General features: G+C 38.9%; 1 protein-coding gene across 1 annotated transcript in view; it reads right to left on the bottom strand.

Moving 5' to 3' along the window:
• LOC115430758 (septin-5-like) overlaps positions 1-23685 on the bottom strand; it is a 35248-nt gene extending 11563 nt beyond the window's left edge. Inside the window, exons 1-5 of the mRNA XM_030150948.1 lie at positions 23415-23685; positions 23171-23181; positions 15588-15678; positions 7982-8068; positions 7759-7882 (exon numbers count right to left, since the gene is read on the bottom strand). Of these exons, the coding sequence (XP_030006808.1) occupies positions 7759-7882; positions 7982-8068; positions 15588-15678; positions 23171-23181; positions 23415-23457 (356 nt within the window). The 5' untranslated portion in view covers positions 23458-23685. The remainder of the gene's footprint in view (positions 1-7758; positions 7883-7981; positions 8069-15587; positions 15679-23170; positions 23182-23414) is intronic.
• Positions 23686-24127: the final 442 nt, after the last annotated feature.

The following is a 24127-nucleotide window of genomic DNA, read 5'->3' as shown; positions in this document are numbered from 1 at the left end:
GGTTTTCCCGGCTCGGCCAAGCCGGTCGTCAGCCGTATTCACCCGCAGCCCAGACGTTTACCCCCGGATCCGGTGGCTTCACAGAAGTTACATTATCTCTGTGTTGTATATTTTCACTGGTGAAAGTGTTTAATAAAAACACTCAACCTTACTGGTTTTTCGTGGTCTTGCTTTTGGGTTCAGCCTTTGTACTTAGCATATCACAGATGTTCTAATTCAGTTATCTGTGCATGCATCTTCCCCCTCTTCCCCCAGTCTCTCTCTATCTCTGTCGCTCTCTCTTTTCTCCCCCTTTACTCTCTCTTTAACCCCAACTGGTCAAGGCAGACGGCCATCCTTCAGGAGTCTGGGTCTGCTCCAGGTTTCTACTGTTAAAGAGAAGTTTTTCCTCGCCACTGTCACCAGTCATAAGTGTTTGCTCCAGGAGGATTCTGTTGGGTTTCTGTAAATTGGCTTAAAATTTGATTTGATCTGTCTTCTTTATGTGAGGCACTTTGTAGCATGTTGTTTTAAAAAGTGCTATATAAATAAAACTTTACTTACTTACCACCGTGTCGCCCTGTTTCCAATATAGGCACTTTTTTTAATAAAAAAACAAAAAAAAAAGCTTGTACTTTGCTGACATGTCCTGGGTCTTTGGAGGTTAATGCCTAGTACAACTAAAGGTATGTTTGTCTGGACAAATATAATAACAAAAATGGCTCTTAAGAGTTTAATTTCAGAGCTGATATCTAGCCATTTTCCATGGTTTTCTTGATAACCAAAATCACTTTGGTTCTTCCATCAATAGCTATGGCTTTGTACTGACAAAAACAGTGCTTTTAGGCATTCCATGTTTTCTTTTAATAATAAGAATACTAATAATGCATCGGTTTTATATAGCGCTTTTCTAGATACTCAAAGATGTTTTACAATAAGCAGCCAACGGACAAACACACAACAAAGGAGTATTAACAGATACAGAGCTAATACAAAAATGCAAACAGAACAAAGACTCAAGCAAAATGAAAGAGACAGATACAGAAAAACACATGAGAGAAGGGTGGATGAGGTGGAATGGGCGGTCAGTGGTCATATGTTGATCTGAAGAGGTAGGATTTGAGTTGGCTTTTGAATTGAATTGTGAATATCTTCCTCTAGAACAGGGGTGTCAAACTCAATTTAGTTCAGGGGCCATATCCAGCAAAATTTGATCTGCAGCGGGCCGAACCAGAAAAATAATAACATAACCTATAAATAATGACAACTCCAAATTTTTGTCTTTGTTTTAGTGTAAAAAAACCCCATTAAATCATGAAAATACTTACTTTTATAAACTATCCAAAAAAAAAAAAAAGAAACCTGAAAAAACTGAAATTTAAGTTAAAAATTGATGAAAATTTAGTGTAATTTTAACAATATTATTCCTCAGCTTCTCATTTGTCCATGTGGATTATGGATCAGATCTACAAAGACACTAAACACTGAGGAACAGGCAGAAAAGAGTTCAAATTGGGCTGAATTTTCTACAGACATTTCAGGTTGTTCATATTTGTTCAGGTTATTCACATTTTAGTGTTACAGGGTAGTTTGTAAATGTAAATATTTTCATAATTTAATGTTATTTTTTGCACTAAAACAAAGAAAAAAAAGTTGTTAATTCTAGATTTATTTTTTGTGTGTGGCTTAATTCAAGATTTTTTTTTTTAACTTAATTGAAGATTTTTTTTGGGCTTAATTCAAGGTTTTTTGGCTTAATTGAAGATTTTTTTTAGGCTTAACTGAAGATTTTTTTATTTTTTTTGGCTTAATTCAAGATTTTTTCCTTAATACGAGCTAAATTTTTTTTTTCCTTGCTTAATTCAATTCAAGACTGTTGAATTTTTGCACTTGGCAAAAACATCCCAGGGGCCAAACTGGACCCTTTGGCGGGCCGCATTTGGGCCCCGGGCCGCATGTTTGACACCTGTGCTCTAGAAGTTTCATAGCCAGCTCCATTTCCTGTCTGTTTTAGTCACATGATACACACAGCAGTTAGTACTTGATTGCATAACCATTGTTTTTGATGACTTTTGACGGTCTAATAATTTTTTTCGTGACTGTGTATTAAATATCCATCTTGGCGAGCATAATTAGTCTGTTGTGTGACTACTGCAGATGTGCTGAAGCATGCAGGAAGGGAAATGTGGAGAAAACTCAACAGCTGCTAAAAACTGTTGTGATTCTTGAATTCAGCCTGATGTTGGCACCAGAACATCATCCTTATGGTAGTGAGTAAAACAGAGGCTATAACATATGTCTGGTGTGAATGAGCAGCTGTATGAGCAGGTATGTCACTTTATGTGGAACTGTGCAGCATTTTCATCTCTTTTTTCACACATTTCAAAGGATATGAAATCCTTCTTTAAATATCTATGAAGAAATTTAGCGTACTGAAACATAGTGCTTTACATAAACCTCTGTAGAAGGGGGGTTACAGATGTCATGGTCAATTAGCCTCTATTTTTTCTTCTTTTAACATAATTCTGTGTGTGTTTTTTATGTGACCATGCTTGCTTCTGCCATTTTGACTCCATGGAACTAGAGATAACATACCTAAATGGGCTCTTCCTGAATAAATAAATCATTAAAAAAATTACATAACCAGGCTACATGGTTAAACTAGAAGCACTTGGAGAGCGCAGACCTCCGCCAAGGCTGGTCAGTGGCCCCCCCTGTGGGCCTCCCCACCCCTGATCACCACCAAAATTTAATCATTTCTTCCTTATCCCATTTCCAACAAACCCTGAAAATTTCATCCAAATCTGTCCATAACTTTTTGAGTTATGTTGCACACTAACGGACAGACAAACGTGGCCCCCCCCGTGGGCCCCCCCACCCCCGATCACCACCAAAATTTAATCATTTCTTCCTTATCCCATTTCCAACAAACCCTGAAAATTTCATCCAAATCTGTCCATAACTTTTTGAGTTATGTTGCACACTAACGGACAGACAAACAAACAAACAAACAAACAAACAAACAGACAAACAAACCCTGGCAAAAACATAACCTCCTTGGCGGAGGTAAAAAAAAAATCTATATTTACAGCTTTATGTTTTAGAGTACTATGAATGGAAAAATTAAACACAGAATGAGTTATGCTTATCCTCTGTGCAGACAAATTACAGTATTCATAGTCATATTTTATTTCTAATCTGCAACAGAAGTGGCTATAAACCTCAAACATTTAATCCAAAAACACTTTGCCCAACGTGGGGCTCGAACCCACAACCCTGAGATTAAAAGTCTCATGCTCCACCGACTGGAGAGGTTTGATGTTACTCACTGAGAAATATTAGCCCTATAGGTGACATAGAAAGATTTTATTTGTCATTTCAGATTTGCATCTAAAAATGAAATGTTAATGCAATTGTCTCAAGAAGCAGCAGCAATAAAATAAACAGACATTATATCCACCAGATAAAATAAATATAAATATAAAAAACTATGTGTCAAATATGAAAAAAAAACTGCAATTGAGAGATAAAAACTATTCTCAGAAATAAAAACTAAAAACTATCATTCAAGTAAAAAATGTTGGCTGTTACTGTTTAATGGAACATTACTTTGACATGAAATATATTTGTTAACTATACATGCTCTGGTCCAACCTGTAGCCTATTGTTTGGGTTGATTTTATAAGTTAGATAGACATACTATTGAAGACATGTCCAAATTTGTATCATTCCCTGCACTGTACCATACTTAATTATTTATTCATTAGTTGATTTGGTATGGACAGATCACATTAATGAACATCTGTATTCAACAATATTAGATGTAAATGTGTCAGAATATAGCGACAATGCTAATTTGCATCCGTGGTCCCTCAACAAGTAATGGAAAACATCACAATTAAAATATATAGAACAATAAGAGAACAACACATTTAAAAATACAACATATTAAAAGGTTTAAAGTTAAAAAGAATCATGAATGGTTTACTTTTAGCTACTGTTTGAGTTAAATTTTAAAGGTGAACAATATGGTACCTTCTACACATATTCCTAAAATCACATTTCGTTTGTTAGTGTCTGGTGTGTATCTGCTGAATAGTGATAGTTTTATTTAATTTTTTACATTTTAGAAACTCGGTGTGGCATCTGAGACAAAGACCAGAGTGTAATAAGACAAAGACAAGACTTTGAAGAGCTGAGACCAAATCAAAACCAGACACACCAAGAAAAGCTATTTGTTTTCATCTGCCTCCTGTTCCTTCAGTGCCTCACAAACATAACACTGCATTAGCGACGTCCCTCAACTGTACCTCATATATGTATACACTAGTGGTTAACAAATGTGGATAAAAGATGGGTTTGGAATGGTTTTGGTACTGAGGAGCCAAATGTTAGTGTCACTTACTCTACTTTTATGATTATTAAAGGGGTCATACTTTGCTAAACCCACTTTTATTAGTCTTTGGTTCATTTATTTGTATATTTGGACCCTAATAGTTCAAAAAGTATGAATTTGAACCCTCCAGGTGCTGCAAAGCTACCTTTATATTCATTTTGGCAAAAATCGAGTGAATTTCTACAACTTGTTTTAATTCCTGCTTAATTTGTTGCATCTATAACTAGTTATGTCACAACATCTGCACATATAAGGTCAAGACTTCTGATGAACATTTCTCTGAGTACAACATAATTCTTTGTCAGCAGCAGCGGTTGTAGTCCATACTGAAAATATGTCCAAACTTCAAGACGATAACCTAAAATGTTCAGTTGTTGGTTGAATGGGAAAGAGCAACACAGCCAACAACCTAGAGGGGGTGGGGCATGAAGTTGCTCGTTTGCATTTAAAGGGCCGGCACTCAAAAACGACCTTTCTTGTATCATTACTCAGAAATAGGGTTGAAAATGGACCTGTGGAGTTGAATTAATGAAGAATTCAGACCTAAGCATAGCATTTACAGTTTATGTAGACCACAGGGAAATGTTTTGAAATGCATAATTCCATTTAAAAAAGCAAAATATCACTCCCTTAAGTCTTGAGAAAGGTTTGACTTATCTCTAACTGTCTCAGTAGGTGATTTACTGCAGAATTTACCAAAAATGACCAACTCACCACAGATGTATTATTGAAGCAGAAAGTTTTCCATAACAAATCAATCAGACAACACATATGTAATGTAATGACACTCCTGCAGCTGTAGCCTTGAGTGGCCTTGAAATTACATCCCAAAGCTGAGACTCGACAAAATTTTTAAAAATATAGTTGATTACAAGATCACAGTCAGACCAAGAAGCTAGAAATACTCTGTCAACAACAACGTAAAAGAATTATATATCATATTTTAACAGGGAGTGGCAAATTACTTCACAAACAGAAGATATATTTTACAGGGCGATAACAAATCGATGAAGGAAATGCAGTGTGAAATGTGACTGAAGGCTGACTGAATTTAAATCAATACTGCATTATCTGACTATAGGCTGACACATATATAGTAGTGCTTTATGGCATGCAAACACGCTCACAATGACCACACTAGCAGATATAACGTTCTAAATGTATGTTAACCTATGCTAATTAGCACAAAATGCAAAATACAGCTGAAGCTAAGAGGAAAATTTCTAGTTTTGCAGGTTAATGTAAATATTTCCATCTCAATCTTCTCTTTAACCTCACTAGAATGTCACATAAATCCACCTCTGACGTTAATCTAAAATAAATGACTGAAAATCCATCTGAGGGAGAGCATCACTCCAAGTGGGTGTTTTAATATTGAGTCCATTTGTCTTCAGAGTTAATGTAATATTTATGTTTTGAATGATTTATTTCCACTGTTTTCCCACAAGCCCAGTATCACTGCATGTGAAATATCACCAGTTTGTGGATTTAACTCTAAAACAGATATGGCCTTGACAGTAGATACTAACTGGAACATTTTTTGACAGATGAAATTGCGTTGCTGTGGTTTAAAAAGGGCCACACCCTGCCAGCCCATAGTGTCAATTTGACCTAAAATATCAACAGTGAACGTTGAGTCGCAGCAGTCGGTGGAGCAGATGATGATGTCAGGCTACGACTGTTCTGATGTTTCCGTGATATTTGTTGATGGTTAAGAAAATATAGTAATGACAGATTAACCCTTTAACCCCTGACGTGTCTGTGGTGAGTGTTCTGAATGTTTGATTGATTTTAAATATTCCTAAAAATTCAACCATTTATTCAATAGAAAAAAAAAATCCAAACATGCTGATAGAATAGACCTTGTTCTTTCCATAGACATCTGAGCATGCTCAGTGCACCCCCTATGTAACTGGGCAGTGATTGAGACTATAAACACACTATAAAAATAGATGGTTTGGGCCTTTTTTAACACAGTTTTCCTTGTATTTTTTTGTTTTTACTGCTGTTTGCAGTGTTATGGTGATTTTCCTTCATTTTTTTTACTGAGTTTTAACCGTGTAACTGCTTTTTGGAGTTCAACCAGGTGCCAAAAAGCAGCTGGACTGATTTAGAAAAGCAGAACCCCAAAACAAAAACTAGGGGACCAAAATTCAAATACTTGTTGTTCAGTGTGTTCCAGTTCACAGTTCATGTTCAACATCCTAAATCTCATATTAATGTACATTCTGAGTGCCTTATTTAGTAAAAACCTGTAAAACTAAAATCCTTCTCTTTGTTTTTTTCTGTTATTTCACTTGTTTTGACCCTAAAACACACAGTAAAACAAAACCACTGAAGAAAAGGAACACAAGCACATACTCACAGCAGCTTTAATGGCACTGAAACAGATGCAAATTCACAGCAGCACATTTACCTGGAATAATGTCTCAGGAGTTAAAGCAGTGGTTCCCAAACTTTTTTGGCTCGTGACCCCATTTTAAAATCATGAATTTCTGCCGACCCAAGACATTCAAAACTGAGACTTTTTTTTTTTTTTTTGGCTAAAATTAATTTGTTTTTGATCATGTAATAGTTTGCTATACTATGTTGCAAATGAACGTTAATTTAGATAACATTTAGGCTATATAGTGTATACGTATTATTATGGATGGAGGCAGAAAAGCCAGGTGTAGATTACTGCACAAAGTGAGAATTTGATTTTCTTTGGTCAGGATATGTACAGTCAGTCCAGCTTGGATTTACAAGACTGACAATTAATACTGAACAAACAATAACTCAAACTATGAATTATGAAAGAGCTGCAGCATCTGAAACCGACCACAATGAACATTTGAAAGATAAACAGTACCACAGTGCTTCAGTTTCAGCTTCACACTTTCTCATGTCTTTTATGTATTGGGACTGTCTCTCTCAACTCACCATATATTGTTTATTAGTACGTTTTTATTATTATTTTTATCAATTATTAGAAATTTCAGGTGACCCCATTTGAATTCCAGGCGACCCCACGTGGGGTCCCGACCCCAAGGTTGAAAAACACTGAGTTAAAGGGTTAACAGACAGATCCATCAGGACTGAGAATGAGGACTGTCGCCTAAAGAGCTAATATTGTAAAGAGACAGTGTTGAGCAAAGCAGCAGTTTGTTCTTATTTTATCTTCATGTTGAATAGCAGAAGCAGAGTTTTTATGTCTATGTGGGTGAAAATGCTGACAGGAAAAGAAGAGAGTGAGACTGAGCTGAAAAAGGCAGGGTCACGTAAATGGTGTGAAGCAGGAATCTGCGGAAACCTCCCCCCAGTCGACCGTTATTCACTATTACAGCTTTTAATCCAGTGCTGCTGTCACTGACTGGATGTCAGGATACAAAGGGGACTCTTACCACTCTGTGTTGTTCACAGCATCTCCAAACCCCGGGGTGTCTACTATTGTCAGCTTGAGCTTCACCCCCTTCTCCTCGATGTCCACCGTGTGCTTTGTGATCTCCACCGTCTGACTGATTCGCTCTTCAGGGCAGAGACAAATAACACATTAATGCCTTATTAACAACGTCTGTCTCTCAACGTCTGTTCTTTCTAGCGATATCTGATTCGGTGGTGACTCACCCTCAGCATTGAGCAGTTTTCGGTCTTTATGCAGATCAGTGAGGAAGAGGCTGTTTACCAAAGTGGATTTACCAAGGCCGGATTCACCTGGAACACAGAGTGACACGCATTTTTAGTAGCTCATTCTGAAACAGCTTGGACTCATGGGTTTGTGGAGAGATGTCAGATCTAGGAGACAGCAAAATAAATGAATGAATAAATGGATGGATGGACGGATGGACGGACAGATAGATAGACAGACAGACAGACAGACAGATTTACTTTATTAATCCCCAAGGGGAAATTCAAAATCCAAAATGCGGTCACCGCTCGACAAAAACAGTCATACCACATCAAAAATCAATAAATAAATTAATGCAGAGTATAAGTAGCTAAGAATAAATTAGATCAGTGTCTTTTAACCTTGGGGTCGGGACCCTACTTGAGGTTGCCTGAAATTTCTAGTAATTGATAAAAATAAAAAATAAAAACTTACTAATAAAAGATATATGGTGAGTTGAAAGAGACAATCACAATACATAAAAGACATGACAAACTGTGGAGCTGAAACTGAAGCACTGTGGTACTGTTTATCTGTCAAATGTTCATTGTGGTCGGATAGATAGATAGATAGATAGATAGATAGATAGATAGATAGATAGATAGATAGATAGATAGATAGATAGATAGATAGATAGATAGATAGATAGATAGATAGATAGATAGATAGATAGATAGATAGATAGATAGATAGATAATTTTATATACACTTTTATGCTGTTGTTATTGCTTTTATTTCTGTATAGATTGTTTAATATATCCTTTTACTTTTTTACTTTTATACTTTTTGGGGTTATTGTTTAAGATGGTTCTGGAATAAAGGGCAAGTTGTCATTTCCAGACATGTCTCTTTTCACATTTTTACTGTTTATTTCGCCTATTCAAATAATCGTTTAATCGAATCAAATCGAAGAAAATAATCAATAGATTAATCGATTAGAAAAATAATCGAAAGCTGCAGCTGGTAAAATGATAAACCATCAATCACTTACACAACAATGTAACTCATCAGTCACAGCTACATCTGAGTTGTCTGTAATGTAAATATAGGATATATATTTTAAATGCAACACACACTGAAACTGAACCTCTTTTTTAAACCCATCAATAGTCGGACGTGCACAACAACACCACATGTTGTAACCTAGGCTGCCATTACAGGTCCAAATGAGAGGTTTAGTGGCTTGCTCAAGGGCACATTAGCCAACAATTTCTGTGCTGATATGAAAAATTGAACCGGTAACCTCTCAGTTAAAAGTTGCTTCTTCAATTTTTGAGGCCACGGTTGCTCCTCAAATGCAACCATAAAGCAAGGATCACCAGAAAAATATTAATTTAGTTTATTTGCAGATACACAAACAAGATGACACAAATGTTAAAATGGCTCATACATAACCTCCCCATATAAAAAAAAAACACAGAAAGGAATCAAAACACTTAAATCAAAATAACATATAAGCGGAAAAATAAAACGGCAATGCAGCTGACGTAGACAGAATCTTGTACTTGTTGTTCCTCAAGGAAAATATATGAGGTACTATTAATTCCATAATCTTCTTCACTTGTTTTAAAGAAGAATAAGCGCAGAACAGATTGTTCCAAAGAGATAGTCCTTGATGTTTCAGTGAGTAATGATGAAAAGAAATATTCACTTTATTATTCTCTTCATCTAACAGACTATAGTTACTGTGGGTTTAATGATATTTGTGTCCTTTTTTTTTTTTTTTTTTTTTATCAGAAATTACCTTTAAGAAAATTTTATCATGGGTTTACTTTCAGTTTTTTTTAGTTTTGCCCAGGTCATATAAGACAGATGACATTTGTTTAATTCAATAAATAATACAAGTGAAATATTTCTTTTTACAAAGTGCTGAGTAAAAGCAAGTTCTCCATAAAGCAGAAGTGTAGTTCACCAACGTCCAGACACATCCAGGTCAGTCTGTGATCTAATTTGAGCATCCAGACTCAGACTCACCTTTGGAGATTTCACTTGACTCATATATCACATCGATGGTACAAATTGAATTTACCAAAAAAAATCAATTTGTCTGTTTTTTTTTTTTTTTTTTTTTTTTTTTTTTTTTTTTGCTTTCAGGACTGAACATGTTCTCCTGACATTATACTGTGTTCATTTCCAAAACATGTTACAGGGGGTTGAGGTCTATATGAAGTCCTCATTAACATAGACTTTAACAGAGCAGATGTGCGTTTTATTGCAGCTTTCATGTAAATTGAGAATGGGTGGAGGTGTCGCGATAAAGTCCCCATGTAAAGGGTAGCACAGTGCTGACTTTGGTTTTACATGTTTCCTGTAAAAAGAGGAATGTAACGAGACCACCCCTCCTAAAAAGACCCATAACGGCCAGTAACTATGAACCAGCTCATAAGTCGAGTAAGTATTTCATTAGATGCAAAATCTCTTTCAAGGACGTACCAGTAAAAATACCAGTCTCTACACAACTGGTAGCAAAAACACAATTTATTTCATGCATGTATGAAACATACTTCCTGTCTCCATTATATGACAATCAAATGTGTTCTAGGTTTGTAACAATGTGTGGTAAAATATAACAATTAAATATATGTTTTTCTTTTGTTAAAACCATGTAATATATGGTGCTAATGGACCATATTTTCTTATCCTTTAGATAAACTTGGGTTCCAGCCATTAAAATAAAATAAAATGAAATAAAATAAAATAAAATAAAATAAAATGAAATAAAATAAAATAAAATAAAATAAAATAAAATAAAATAAAATAAAACAGAATAAAATAAAATAAAATAAGATAAAATAAGATAAAATACTCCCCCTTGAACTGCCACCTTATCGTGGTGGGGGAGTTTGTGTGCCCGAATGATCCCAGGAGCTATGTTGTCGGGGGCTTTATGCCCCTGGTAGGGTCTCCCAAGGCAAACAGGTCCTGGGTGACGGGCCAGACTAAGAGCAGTTCAGAAGCCCTTATGAACAAGAAACATCTAAAAAACGTGACGTCGCCCGGTACGGCGCAGCCGGGGCCCCACCCTGGAGCCAGGCCTGGGGTTGGGGCTCGTATGCGAGCGCCTGGTGGTCGGGCCTATGCCCACGGGGTCCGGCCGGGCCCAGCCCGAAAGAGCGACGTGGGCCCACCCTCCGACGGACTCACCACCCATCGAGGGAATCATAGGGGCCGGGTGCAGTGTGGATTGGGTGACAGTCGAAGGCAGGGAGCCCGACAACCCGATCCCCGGACACGGAGTCTAGCTCTTGGGACATGGAATGTCACTTCGCTGGGGGGGAAGGAGCCAGAGCTTGTGAGGGAGGTTGAGAGATACCGTCTAGATATAGTCGGGCTCACCTCCACACATAGCTTGGGCTCTGGAACCCAACCCCTCGAAAGGGGCTGGACTCTCCACTTCTCTGGCGTTGCCCGCGGTGAGAGGCGGCGGGCTGGTGTGGGCTTACTCATAGCCCCTCAGCTCAGCCGCCATGTGTTGGAGTTCACCCCGGTGAACGAGAGGGTCGCGTCCCTACGCCTTCGGGTTGGGGACAGGTGCCTCACTGTTGTTTCGGCCTACGGGCCGAACAGCAGTGCAGAGTACCCGGCCTTCTTGGAGTCTCTGGGAGGGGTGCTGGATGGTGCTCCGACTGGGGACTCCATTGTTCTCCTGGGCGACTTCAATGCCCACGTGGGCAACGACAGTGAGACCTGGAGGGGGGTGATGGGGAGGAACGGCCTCCCTGATCTGAACCCGAGTGGTGTTCTGTTACTGGACTTCTGTGCTAGTCACAGTTTGTCCATAACAAACACCATGTTCCAACACAGGGATGTCCATAAGTGCACTTGGCACCAGGACACCCTAGGCCGGAGGTCGATGATCGACTTCATTGTCGTATCATCAGACCTCCGGCCGCGTGTTTTGGACACTCGGGTGAAGAGAGGGGCAGAGCTGTCAACCGATCACCACCTGGTGGTGAGTTGGATCCGCTGGCGAAGGAGGAAACCGGACCGACTCGGCAGGCCCAAACGTGTTGTGAGGGTCTGTTGGGAACGTCTGGCGGAACCCGATGTCAGTGTGGTCTTCAACTCCCACCTCCGGGAGAGCTTCTCCCAGATCCCGGGGGAGGTTGGGGACATTGAGTCCGAGTGGACCATGTTCTCCACCTCCATTGTCGAAGCGGGCTGCTCGGAGCTGTGGTCGCAAGGTCTCCGGTGCCTGTCGTGGCGGCAATCCCCGAACCCGGTGGTGGACCCCGGAAGTAAGGGATGCCGTCAAGCTGAAGAAGGAGTCTTATCGGGCCTTGTTGGCCCGTGGGACTCCCGAGGCAGCTGATGGGTACCGGAAGGCCAAGCGTGCTGCAGCCCAGGCGGTTGTGGAGGCAAAAACTCGGGCCTGGGTGGAGTTTGGGGAGGCCATGGAGGAGGACTATCGGTCGGCCTCGAGGAAATTCTGGCAAACCATCCGGCGCCTCAGGAGGGGAAAGCAGTGCGCCACCAACACTGTTTACAGTGGAAGTGGGGAGCTGCTGACCTCGACTGGGGATGTTGTCGGGCGGTGGAAGGAATACTTCGAGGATCTCCTCAATCCCACTGCCACGTCTTCCATAGAAGAAGTAGAGGCTGAGGTCTCAGAGGTGGACTCGTCCATCACCCAAGCTGAAGTCACCGAGGTGGTTGGCAAGCTCCTCGGTGGCAGGGCACCGGGGGTGGATGAGATTCGCCCTGAGTACCTTAAGTCTCTGGATGTGCAGGGACTGTCTTGGTTGACACGTCTCTGTAACATTGCGTGGCGGTCGGGGACAGTACCTCTGGATTGGCAGACCGGGGTGGTGGTTCCCCTTTTTAAGAAAGGGGACCGGAGGATGTGCTCCAACTATAGGGGGATCACACTCCTCAGCCTCCCGGGGAAAGTCTATTCCAGGGTACTGGAGAGGAGGATCCGACCGATAGTCGAACCTCGGATCCAGGAGGAACAATGCGGTTTTCGTCCTGGTCGTGGAACGCTGGACCAGCTCTATACTCTCCATCGGGTGCTCGAGGGTTCATGGGAGTTCGCCCAACCAGTCCACATGTGTTTTGTGGATCTGGAGAAGGCGTTCGACCGTGTCCCTCGTGGTATCTTGTGGGGGGTGCTTCGGGAGTATGGGGTCCGGGGCCCTTTGCTAAGGGCAGTCCGGTCCTTGTATGACCGAAGCAGGAGCCTGGTTCGCATTGCCGGCAGTAAGTCAGACCTGTTCCAGGTGCATGTTGGACTCCGGCAGGGCTGCCCTTTGTCACCGGTTCTGTTCATAATTTTTATGGACAGAATTTCTAGGCGCAGCCAAGGGCCGGAGGGGGTCCGGTTTGGGGACCACAGGATTTCATCTCTGCTTTTTGCAGATGATGTTGTCCTGTTGGCCTCATCGAACCTGGACCTTCAGCGTGCACTGGGGCGGTTTGCAGCCGAGTGTGAAGCGAGCGGGATGAGGATCAGCACCTCCAAATCCGAGGCCATGGTTCTCGACCGGAAAAAGGTGGTTTGCCCTCTCCGGGTCGGTGGGGAGTCTTTGCCCCAAGTGGAGGAGTTTAAGTATCTCGGGGTCTTGTTCACGAGTGAGGGAAGGATGGAGCGTGAGATTGACAGACGGATTGGTGCAGCGTCTGCAGTGATGCAGTCGCTGTACCGGTCGGTTGTGGTAAAGAAGGAGCTGAGCCGAGAGGCGAAGCTCTCGATTTACCGGTCAATCTACGTTCCTACCCTCACCTATGGTCATGAGCTTTGGGTCATGACCGAAAGGACAAGATCCCGGATACAAGCGGTCGAAATGAGTTTCCTCCGTCGGGTGGCTGGGCGCACCCTTAGGGATAGGGTGAGGAGCTCAGTCACCAGGGAGGAGCTCGGAGTAGAGCCGCTGCTCCTCCGCGTCGAGAGGGGCCAGCTGAGGTGGCTCGGGCATCTGTTTCGGATGCCTCCTGGACGCCTCCCTGGGGAGGTGTTCCGGGCATGTCCCACCGGGAGGAGACCTCGGGGAAGACCCAGGACACGTTGGAGAGACTATGTCTCTCGGCTGGCCTGGGAACGCCTCGGGATCCCCCCGGAAGAGCTGGAGGAGGTGTCTGGGGAGAGGGAAGTCTGGGCATCCCTGCTTAGACTGTTACCCCCGCGACCCGGCCCCGGATAAGCGGAAGAGAATGGATGGATGGAAGATAAAATAGAATAAAATAAAATAAAATAAAATAACTTAATGACTAAAGCCATGGGTAACATCTTTATTTATTCAATATCTTTATATCCCAGAATCCTTTAAAATACTGGTGACAGGAGGTTGTATTTTTGTATAAAATTGTGTATTGACAAAACCTCCATAGTGTTTTTTGTTTTTTTTTTTCAGGACCATATTACTGTCATATAGTACCAGATAAAAACAGCTCAACATTTAATCTGAATTAACAGGGACTTTAAGTCAAATTTGACCCAATTCATTCAAAATCTCAACAAGTAAACAAGAGTGAGAGTAATATACTAAGACAAAGAGAAGCAGAATGTTTTCACTTGTAAAAAAAAAAAAGAATAAGCAGAAAATTTGCAGTTTAATGGCAGATTTATTTAAATCATAATATTTTTTCTCTCACTTGGTCATTATAAAGTCATTACTGTTTTTTTTTTCATGTGTGTGTGTTTTGTTTTCTCTTATTTATTTATTTATTTTTACTTTACTCATTGGCAATATTTACTAATGCATATTTAAAACTAATTTCTCTGATACAGCTGCAACCATACAATGTAAAAGTGAAACTGAAGGTAGGAATAAATAAGTTTTACTTATTCTCACTCCCTTTCAGGTTACTAGGGGTGTATATTAACCCATAAAGACTCAAACAACCACTGACAACCAAAATCATCTACCAATGTAAAATGTTTAATAACTTCTGATCCATTATTCCTATCAATCCGTGTAAATAATTGGTGTAAAATACAGTTTGTCGTCTGTTGTCAGAGGCTCCGTAATGAACTTGGAAACACAGTCATCTTCTACAACAGTGATTCACCAGTACAATCCATGGAGTTGGATCAATGACAGTGGATGGACACACTCGGATTATGTTATTAGTGATAAATTTTGTTGAAAAAGTCATATTTTCTTCATTTTTCTCTGTTTCTGATATTATGACAATTAACTTCAATCTGAGGTTTTATTAAAATCTACACGATCAGTGAATTAAATGTGGTAAAATACCTGATGTTTATTGAAGAAATGCAAAATACAGAGGATAATATTATAATGAATGGTGATAAATTGCTTAAGAAAGGTTAAATAGAGAGAACAATTTATTTGGGAACTGCCGGAAAAGTAACACTGGATCTTTATGGGTTAATAGTGAATTATTGTATATATTTATGTATATTTGTATATACATAATGATGTGTATATAATATGTGGATGTCATATGATCTCTGTCTTATTGTGAAATTGAATTGTACATAGAGTGCACAAGCTCAGAATAAACCAATCATCAATCAAAACTGACCCCATACTAAAAGAAATCTAAAACTGTAATCAAGAAGTAGTGGTGCCACCCCCCACCCACCCACCCCCCCTCGCTCACCTGCAACCATGAGGGTGAAGTCGAATCCTTTTTTCACAGATTTCCTGTGCACTTGGTTGGGCAGCGTGGCAAAACCAACATAATCTTTTTCCTAGAAACACACAGATATAAGCTCAGTGGCAGTGATGGTGCACAGTCAGTGAATGCATCTACGTCTGAGCCCATTGGGCGACGACTTCTGCAGTTGTTGTGTTAGTAGGACATTCCCATGATTCCGTTCATGGTTTATTTAAGTGGTAAAAAGATGGAGGCAGAGCGTCTGAGAGCATGCCCCGAGGTTCACCGAGTGTTCATAACACAGTATGGCAGGCACATGAGACTGGGGGAGCATGCACACGGCACCACACAATGCAGAGGCACATGCACCATCATGTCCACCAAGAAAAAGAGGACACACGAGGATGGAGAAGAGCAGAGAAATGGAACAAAACGGAGGCACAGAGGAGGCAGATGGCCTGTGATGAGAAGAAGCACACTAGAGAATGAAGTACAGTGGTGAAATAAAAGCACATCTCCTCCATCATGTTTTGATTTTTCCAAACTGTTCTTCCTCTTGAGGACAGAGCAAAAGTGCAGGTCAGGTACAGCAAGCTTTTAATACCAAATCTAATGTAGAGTGCATTAGCGTGTCTGCTTAGGGAGTGACTAAGGAGCTGTGTACGTAGAGGGGGTGTGTGGGGGTGGGATGTGTTCAAGTGTGTGTCTTTAGTTTCAGTATTACTTCCATATTGACATTTTGTCTGTAGATGCTTTTGCAAGTCACACCTACACACGAATCACAAAAATACACAATTCCAGACTGCTGGTTAACACCATGCTGTGTCTGTGTCCACTGCTCTGAGTCAGAACCAGCCTCACTGCCTTCCAACATGACATGAAAGAAACAAAAAGTGTGAAACAGGATGAAGGCAGACATTATGAAACTGCTCCCGGGAGTTTAGGATATGTATCTTAAAATAAAGACAGTTAGAGTGAAGGCACTGAGGAGAAACTGTAAGTATCAGCTCAAGGTGTTTCAGTTTATTTACTGAAGTATCTGTGTGTGTGTGTGTGTGTGTGTGTGTGTGTGTGTGTGTGTGTGTGTGTGTGTGTGTGTGTGTGTGTGTGAGAGTAATGTGGATTTGGCATCTATCTCCTCTCACCCTCTTCTAAAGATGCTGCAGAGATAAAGCAAAAGCCAGAATGAGTTCAATATCTCCATCTGTTACTCAAACCTTCATTCCCTCAAACCATCCAAAGCTACTGGTAGATTACAAGTACATGTTACTGATTACAAGTACAAATTAAGGGGCTGCATGTTGTATTTCTACCATAACCTCCTGACACCCAGTAAGTAAACATTTTCGCCATTTTACATTAAAAAATTGCCTTAACTGGAAACAGCATGATGCAACAGTTTTTCCAGATACATTTTTAAAAAAAATATAATGTCCTTTTCAGTGGACATTATGTCATTTTTTATTTTAAAGTAAAGCTGTGAAACTCTTGTCCACTACAGATGACAAAAATGCATTGCTGGGTCTCAGGAGGATATAATCCTGTTTTTTGTTTAACCCTTTCATGCATCAATTATAAGAACCTTAGTCAATATTTTTTTCTTGAGTGATTTTTTCCCTCTTTAGGCATGAAAAAAAACAATGCAACTGAATTTTTTTACGACCCTGTTTTTCATGGAGTTACAAAAATGTCCACTCAGCTGGACACTATGTGTTTAATTTTTGAAGCAAAGGAACATGTATTAAAACCCATCATCAGAAAGTGATATACTGTGTGAAAAATATGAAATAAAAACAGTTTTAATGCTGCTAATGCCATTTTCTCACATTTTAACATACTCTAACACTAGCTGTTACTCAATTCATGGAGATAATATGCAAAAAAAAAAAGAAAACTTTTTGTTCAAGAAAACTGTTAATTCCGGTCTAATAGCCTAATAATTAGCAATTGACTTACACTCAAACATGTTACTGCAGATTAGGTTTATCTAGAACACCAAAGTTTTTTCTACAACAACAAAGTTACAGTAATGATATGAACTGCAGTGTTTGGGATGATGCATAAGTGTCCACTCTGTCGGCTGATATGGAACTAAAACAACAAAATCCATGAATATACAAGAGAGCAGCTGGAGAATAGCTGTCCACTGTAGTGATCCGTATGCATGAAAAGGTTAAATCACCCAAAATCATCATTAGAGTGTTTATACAGTAGATTTGTGAAGTTCTGCCAAACATCCCAATGTATCAGATTATGAATCTGTTCATTCCAATGTGTCCACTAGAGGGAGTAGTGAGTTACTCTGCTGGTTTCCCATGGTGAGGAACGCTAACACCACCAGGCCTTTGACTACAAGGACAGAAAGTAATAATATGGGATGAGAACCATAAAGAAACAACCTTGAAAGTCAAAGAAAATGACAAAGTGATAAAAGCGGAAGCACTACTGTTGTTTTCACCACTGGAGTTTCATGTTGAAATCACAGCGTTTCCTCTACACAGGTGAGTTTGATTATGAGGTTTATGAAGTTATAAAGTTATTATGGGATGTTATTATCCTTGCTAAGGCCATCATTTGCTGATCCACAGTTCAGACTAAACTGTGACAGTTCTGACCTTGTTTGGACGATTCCAAACAGATCTTTAGTACAGCTGTTGACAATACAAACTATACAGAAAAAAAGTGATTTTTAGCTTACCGGCCGACACGCCGTAAGCTATTGTCATCATGCGTCGTCTGTCGTCCGTTACAAAAATTTCAATCGTCTTTTTCTTCTCCAAAACTACAATTCCGATTGACTTCAAACTTGGTATACAGCTTCTTTATGATGATGTCAACAAAAGTTAGTGAAATTATTTGGATCCGGATCTGATTCTGGATTTGGTGTGACTTCGAAAAATTTTCCCATTATAAGAGATAGGAAGTGGATGGATGCAATAACTCAGTAAATATAAATGATATCAAGTGTAAATTTCTACAGTCCAGCCCTGATGGGGAGATGACCAAAACATAATGTCCACATGCTGATCAGGATCTTCTTCTGGATCCGGGAACTTACGGAAAATTTAACATGGACTCTTGTGGGGAAAAAATTTCAATCATCTTCTTCTCCCAAACTACACTTCTGATTGACTTCAAACTTGGTATACAGCTTCTTTATGATGATGTCAGTACAAGGTTTTGAAATTATTTGGATCTGGATCTGATTCTGGATTTGGTGTGCTTTTGAAAAATGTTCCCCTTATAACACATAGGAAGTGGATTGATACAATAAATCAGTATCAATGATATCAAGTTGGAATTTGCATTTTTTACAGATCTGATTGGAATATGAGCAAAACATGGGCTATTTCTGTAATATAATAAAGACACATAACTGGGTGATAATAAATGGCATGTGGATACACTTGCCAAAGCTTTTCATTTGGCCGGTAAGCTACAGGGCCATTGGTCCTATTTTTGGTTTTATTGTAGTCTGGCCAGCCATCCGTCTTTCTCAATGAGAAATCCAACTGGAATCCAAATATGAAGGCGGGACTAACAGGTGCCGAGTAAACCAATCACAGATGAGACAGACATGATGCTTTTGTCAGAGAAACTTAATGCAGTTAGTTAGTCAGTAATTTATTCGTTCATTTAACAAAACATGATGTATACATACATACAGTTTGGATTTCTATATTAAACATGATGTAATCTGTATTTCAATCCTTATTTTTGAATCAAGCAACTGGCTACAGTTGTAAAGGGATTTGTGAACTCGGAACTAACTTTGACTCACGACAAAAAGAAGTGGGTGAGTATGATGCATTGTGAAATACCTGCCCCCCAGACTTGTGATTGGCCGGTATAGAATAGATCGTGCATATTTCACAACGATTGGCCCAATTCCAGACTGTTTTGTCGGCATTGAAAACACAGAGAAAACTGGATGACTGGCCAGGCTAAGTTTATGGTGTTTTCTGTCTAAAACCAGAGCTAAGCTAACAGAGCTATAATGGAAACTATCAGCTGAGGAAGACACAGGGTTATTTTAAACATTTATGAGTTTTTGTTTGAAGATAATAATACAGATATGTGTAAAATCATCTTTATACTTTCTTCAGTTAGTGATACAGTCCGTGGATACACAGTGTTGATTTGCTGGTGGTTTTGGCAGTCTGAAGTGTGCTCTGGTACATGACTTCCCCCTGACGTTGAGAGATGGACGTATAAATACTGCATAGAACCACTTTAACATGTATTTTTGGGGGAGGCAAGGGGTATTGTTTTTGGTTCAGTTTGTTTGTTTCTTTGTTTGTTTGTTAACACTCTAGCAGCAAAACTATTGGTTGAATTCATACCAAATGTGCGACAATTCAAATGTCTATAAAAACATCAATTTTGTTTCAATTTACTTCAAACTTGGCACATTTATAGAGACAATTGATATGGTGACATCAGCACACGCATAGGCATGATGACATCAGCTGGATCAATGCCAAAATAAGCTACAATACATGCGAGGGGCAGGGTTTGTTGTGCCTGGCACCACTTGTTTTTTTGTTTAGGTTTTTTTTTTTGCTAATGTACTTCTACTAATACATTAACCTGTTCAAGCTTGTCATTCAAATTACTGAGTGGCTGAGGCAAAAAGTCTCAACATCCACTTGGTTGATGTTCCTTGACGTCCTCCCTCTATTGTCATTGTAGGATCATCCAATAAGGGATTACCAAAATTTCAATCTGAAATTGTTCACATTTTAATTTTTTTATTTAAATGTCAGATCTCATGCAAGTATATGATCTTTAAACCTTTGTGAAATACTACCTGAAGGGTGAAGGACAACAGAATTGAACTAAACAGAACAATGAATTTCCAGTCTGCTTTTAGCTGATATTGTTAACGGGTCTTATAATTATCAAAATACACAATATTAAAACATATATTGTTCGATCATAACTTATAAAACTGGTAAAAAAGTAAACGTAGCATGTGGTGATTTTTTAACCCATAAAGACCCAGTGTTTTATCTGTAGAAGTTTCCAAATGAATTTTTCCAGTCTATTTAATCATTCATAATTGATTTATCACCATTTATCATAATATTATCCTCTGTAATTTGTGTTTTTCAGTATAAATCCTGTATTTTCCTATAGTTAACTATCAGATCATGTAGATGTTCATAAAAGCTCAGGTTAAAGATGTGTTTTATTATATCAGAAACAGAGAAAACTGAAGAAAAAGGGACTTTTTCATTCAAATATATCATTAATTGAACATAGAACAAGTGTGTCCATCCACTGTCATTTATTAAACTCCATGGGTTTTACTGGTGAATCAATGTTGTAGAAGATGACGGTGTTTCCACATTCACTACGAAGCCTCTGAACGTCCAAATGGGTCATATCTGATGACCATGAAAAGATGATAAACTGCATTTTACACCAATTATTTACATGTATTGATAGAATTAATAGATCAACATGTAATAAACAGTTTAGATTAGAAGATGGTTTTGGTCATCATGGTTGTTTGGGTCTTTATGGGTTAAGAGAATTTGATTCCTTCTATAAAGGAATGGAGAAAAGAACTATCAGAGTGCATCGGACTGGAAAGACTAATATTACCAAAGGAAAAATGAAGAAATTTGTACAATTATGGGAATCTTACATGAACATTATGGAAAATAGGGACATGACATCCAAATTATTACTATTTTATTTTTTATTATTATGACTGCTGTATTTTATTTTTATTTCTACGTATATGTATACATTTTCATAAGAAAAAATATGTATGTTATTTATATATATCATTTGGTGGAAGTCTACATGGTGTAAATGGGTGTTTGTGTTGTTTTGATTCATGTTCTTTAAATATATTATTATTTATATTGTTTACCTGTTATTATAAAACTTAAATACCAATAAAAAATATTGGAAAAAAATACAAGAATTTGAAAGTCTTTTATGGCTGCAGCAAATACTGGATTTTTTCTGCCTCATTTCATCATTATTGGGTCTAAATGTTTGGTCAGTGCTGTTGTGCAGAGTACAGTTCTGCAGTACATGGTGGTTTTTTTGGGTTGATCTCACAAACTGGGACATTAAAAAGGGTCAGATCCTGCCACAGGATGTGAGCAGATATTATAACCTACAGGAAACAGACATGAGACAGAATAATAGTGATGTTTTTCTAGGGATGCCTTTTGATTAATGACATGTTATCTTCACTATCACTAGACAATGACATTAACCCTTTCATGTATGAATTATGAGAACCTTAATCAATATTTTTTTTTTCCTGAGTGTTTTTATTCCTCTTTAGGCATGAAAAAACAATGTGTTTGAATTTTTTTTTTTTTTTTTTATGAACCTATTTTTCATGAAGTTACAAAAATGTCCACTCAGCTGGACACAATACGTTTAATTTTTGAAGCGAAGAAACATGCATTTACTGTCATACGGTGTGAAAACTATGAAATAAATGTTTTTTAATGTTGCTAATCTGATGTTTTCTCACATTTTAACATACTATAATAGCAGTTATAACTCACTCAAATAATATGCAAAAAACAACAAAACACAACAACTTAAAAAAAAAACAAACTGTTAACCCTTTCATGGATAGGGGTCACTACAGTGGACAGCTATTTTACAGTTGTTCTCTTGTATATTCATGGGATTTGTTATTTTAGTTCCATATCAGCCAACACAGCGAATACTTATGCATCATCCCACATGTTCCAATTCACACTATTATTGTAACTTTACTGTTCTTGATAAATCTGATCTGCAGTAACATGTTTGAATGAAAATCAATTGCTTGTTATTATTATTAAACAGTGTTTTTTGTTTTTGTTTTTTTTTTACAAAACATAGTTGTTGTTTTTTTGCATATTATCTCCATGAGGTTAGTAATGAGTAGTATTAGAGTGTGTTAAAATGTGAGAAAACAGATTAGAAGCAATCATTTATTTATTTTTTTATTATTTCATCGTTTTCCAAGTGATGTATCAGTAAATACGTGTTTTGTTTTGTTTTTTGCTTCAAAAATCAAATGCATGGTGTCAAACTGCATGGACATTTTTGGAACTCCATGAAAAATAGATTCATAACAAAATTTTCAATCGCATTGTTTTTTTTCATGCCTAAAGAGGAATAAAAACACTCAAGAAAATAAATCTTGATTAAGGTTCTCACAATTCATGCATGAAAGGGTTAATTACAGTCTAATAACAACTAGCAATTGATTTACACTCAAATATGTTGCTGCGGATCAGGTCTATCAAGAAGGAATGTTACAGTAATGGTATGAATTGCAGTGTATTATGGGATGGTGCATAAGTATCCACTGTGTTGGTTGATATGCAAGTAAAACAACAAAATCCATGAATATACAAGAAGAACAGCTGTAGAGTAACTGTCCACTGGAGTGACCGCTGAGCATGAAAGGGTTAAAATTTCAATACAGACAGGGCAGCTGGACATGACTGACCAGGTCACAGGCAAGAGACAAAAGACTGGGTGGTACAGTATGAAGATGTAATTAATAAAGGTCACCATCATCATCATCATCATCCTCATCCTCATCCTCATCTTACCTCTCCATCATCTGTGCCATAAAAGCCACATTCCAGGATACAGCAGTCGGTTAGTGGAGCAGATGCCAGCCGTGGTCAGTCGGTTCCAGGAAGACAGAGCGGGGGAGAAAACAGCACAACAGTGTGTATTCACAAAACACTCGTGGATCGATGTTTACAGCTGTGCGGGGCTGAATGGAAGACCCACGGGGAGCCAGGGGCGGTGTGAGGGAAGGGAGGAAGGGAGGGGGGGGAGGGTGCTTACCTGACCGGGGTGCACGGCTCTTGTACCTGGTGCTGGCCGTCATCTTGGACCCAGCTGGAGGATAATGCGTCCAAACTGACTGGAAAGGGGCGGGTCTGGACCGGAGCCGCTACTGGTCCCTGTGGTAAAGGCTTCACCCTGGTCTGGTCCACCCTGGACTGGTCTCACATTCACAGACAACAATAAAACATTCAATATTTATCACATCCACGACGGGGTTTTTGCACACGACAGGTTCCCAGGCGAGTCAGCAGCAGTGTACTGGTTTTATTTTATTGTGACAGACTGGTGCAGTTCCAGTAAAACACCAAAGGGAGGCGCTGTTACTCTGTTCAGACACCTCGTCCCAAAAACATGCAAAGTCCACTGGTCCCAAACCTCTATTTATCCTACTTGATCCATTAAATACACGTTAAATATCCACCACATATGTTAAATACACATTAAATATCCACCACATATGTTAAATACACATTAAATATCCACCATATGTGTTAAATACACATTAAATATCCACCACATATGTTAAATACACATTAAATATCCACCACATATGTTAAATACACATTAAGTATCCACTATATGTTAAATACACATTAAATATCCACCATATGTGTTAAATACACATTAAATATCCACCACATGTGTTAAATACACATTAAACATCCACCATATATGTTAAATACACATTAAATATCCACCATATATGTTAA

The sequence above is a fragment of the Sphaeramia orbicularis genome, chromosome 12 (genome assembly GCF_902148855.1).
Source record: "Sphaeramia orbicularis chromosome 12, fSphaOr1.1, whole genome shotgun sequence".
Lineage (NCBI taxonomy): Eukaryota > Metazoa > Chordata > Actinopteri > Kurtiformes > Apogonidae > Sphaeramia > Sphaeramia orbicularis.
The sequence above is the reverse complement of the archived record's forward strand: the minus strand, read 5'-3'. Positions and strand labels throughout refer to the sequence as shown.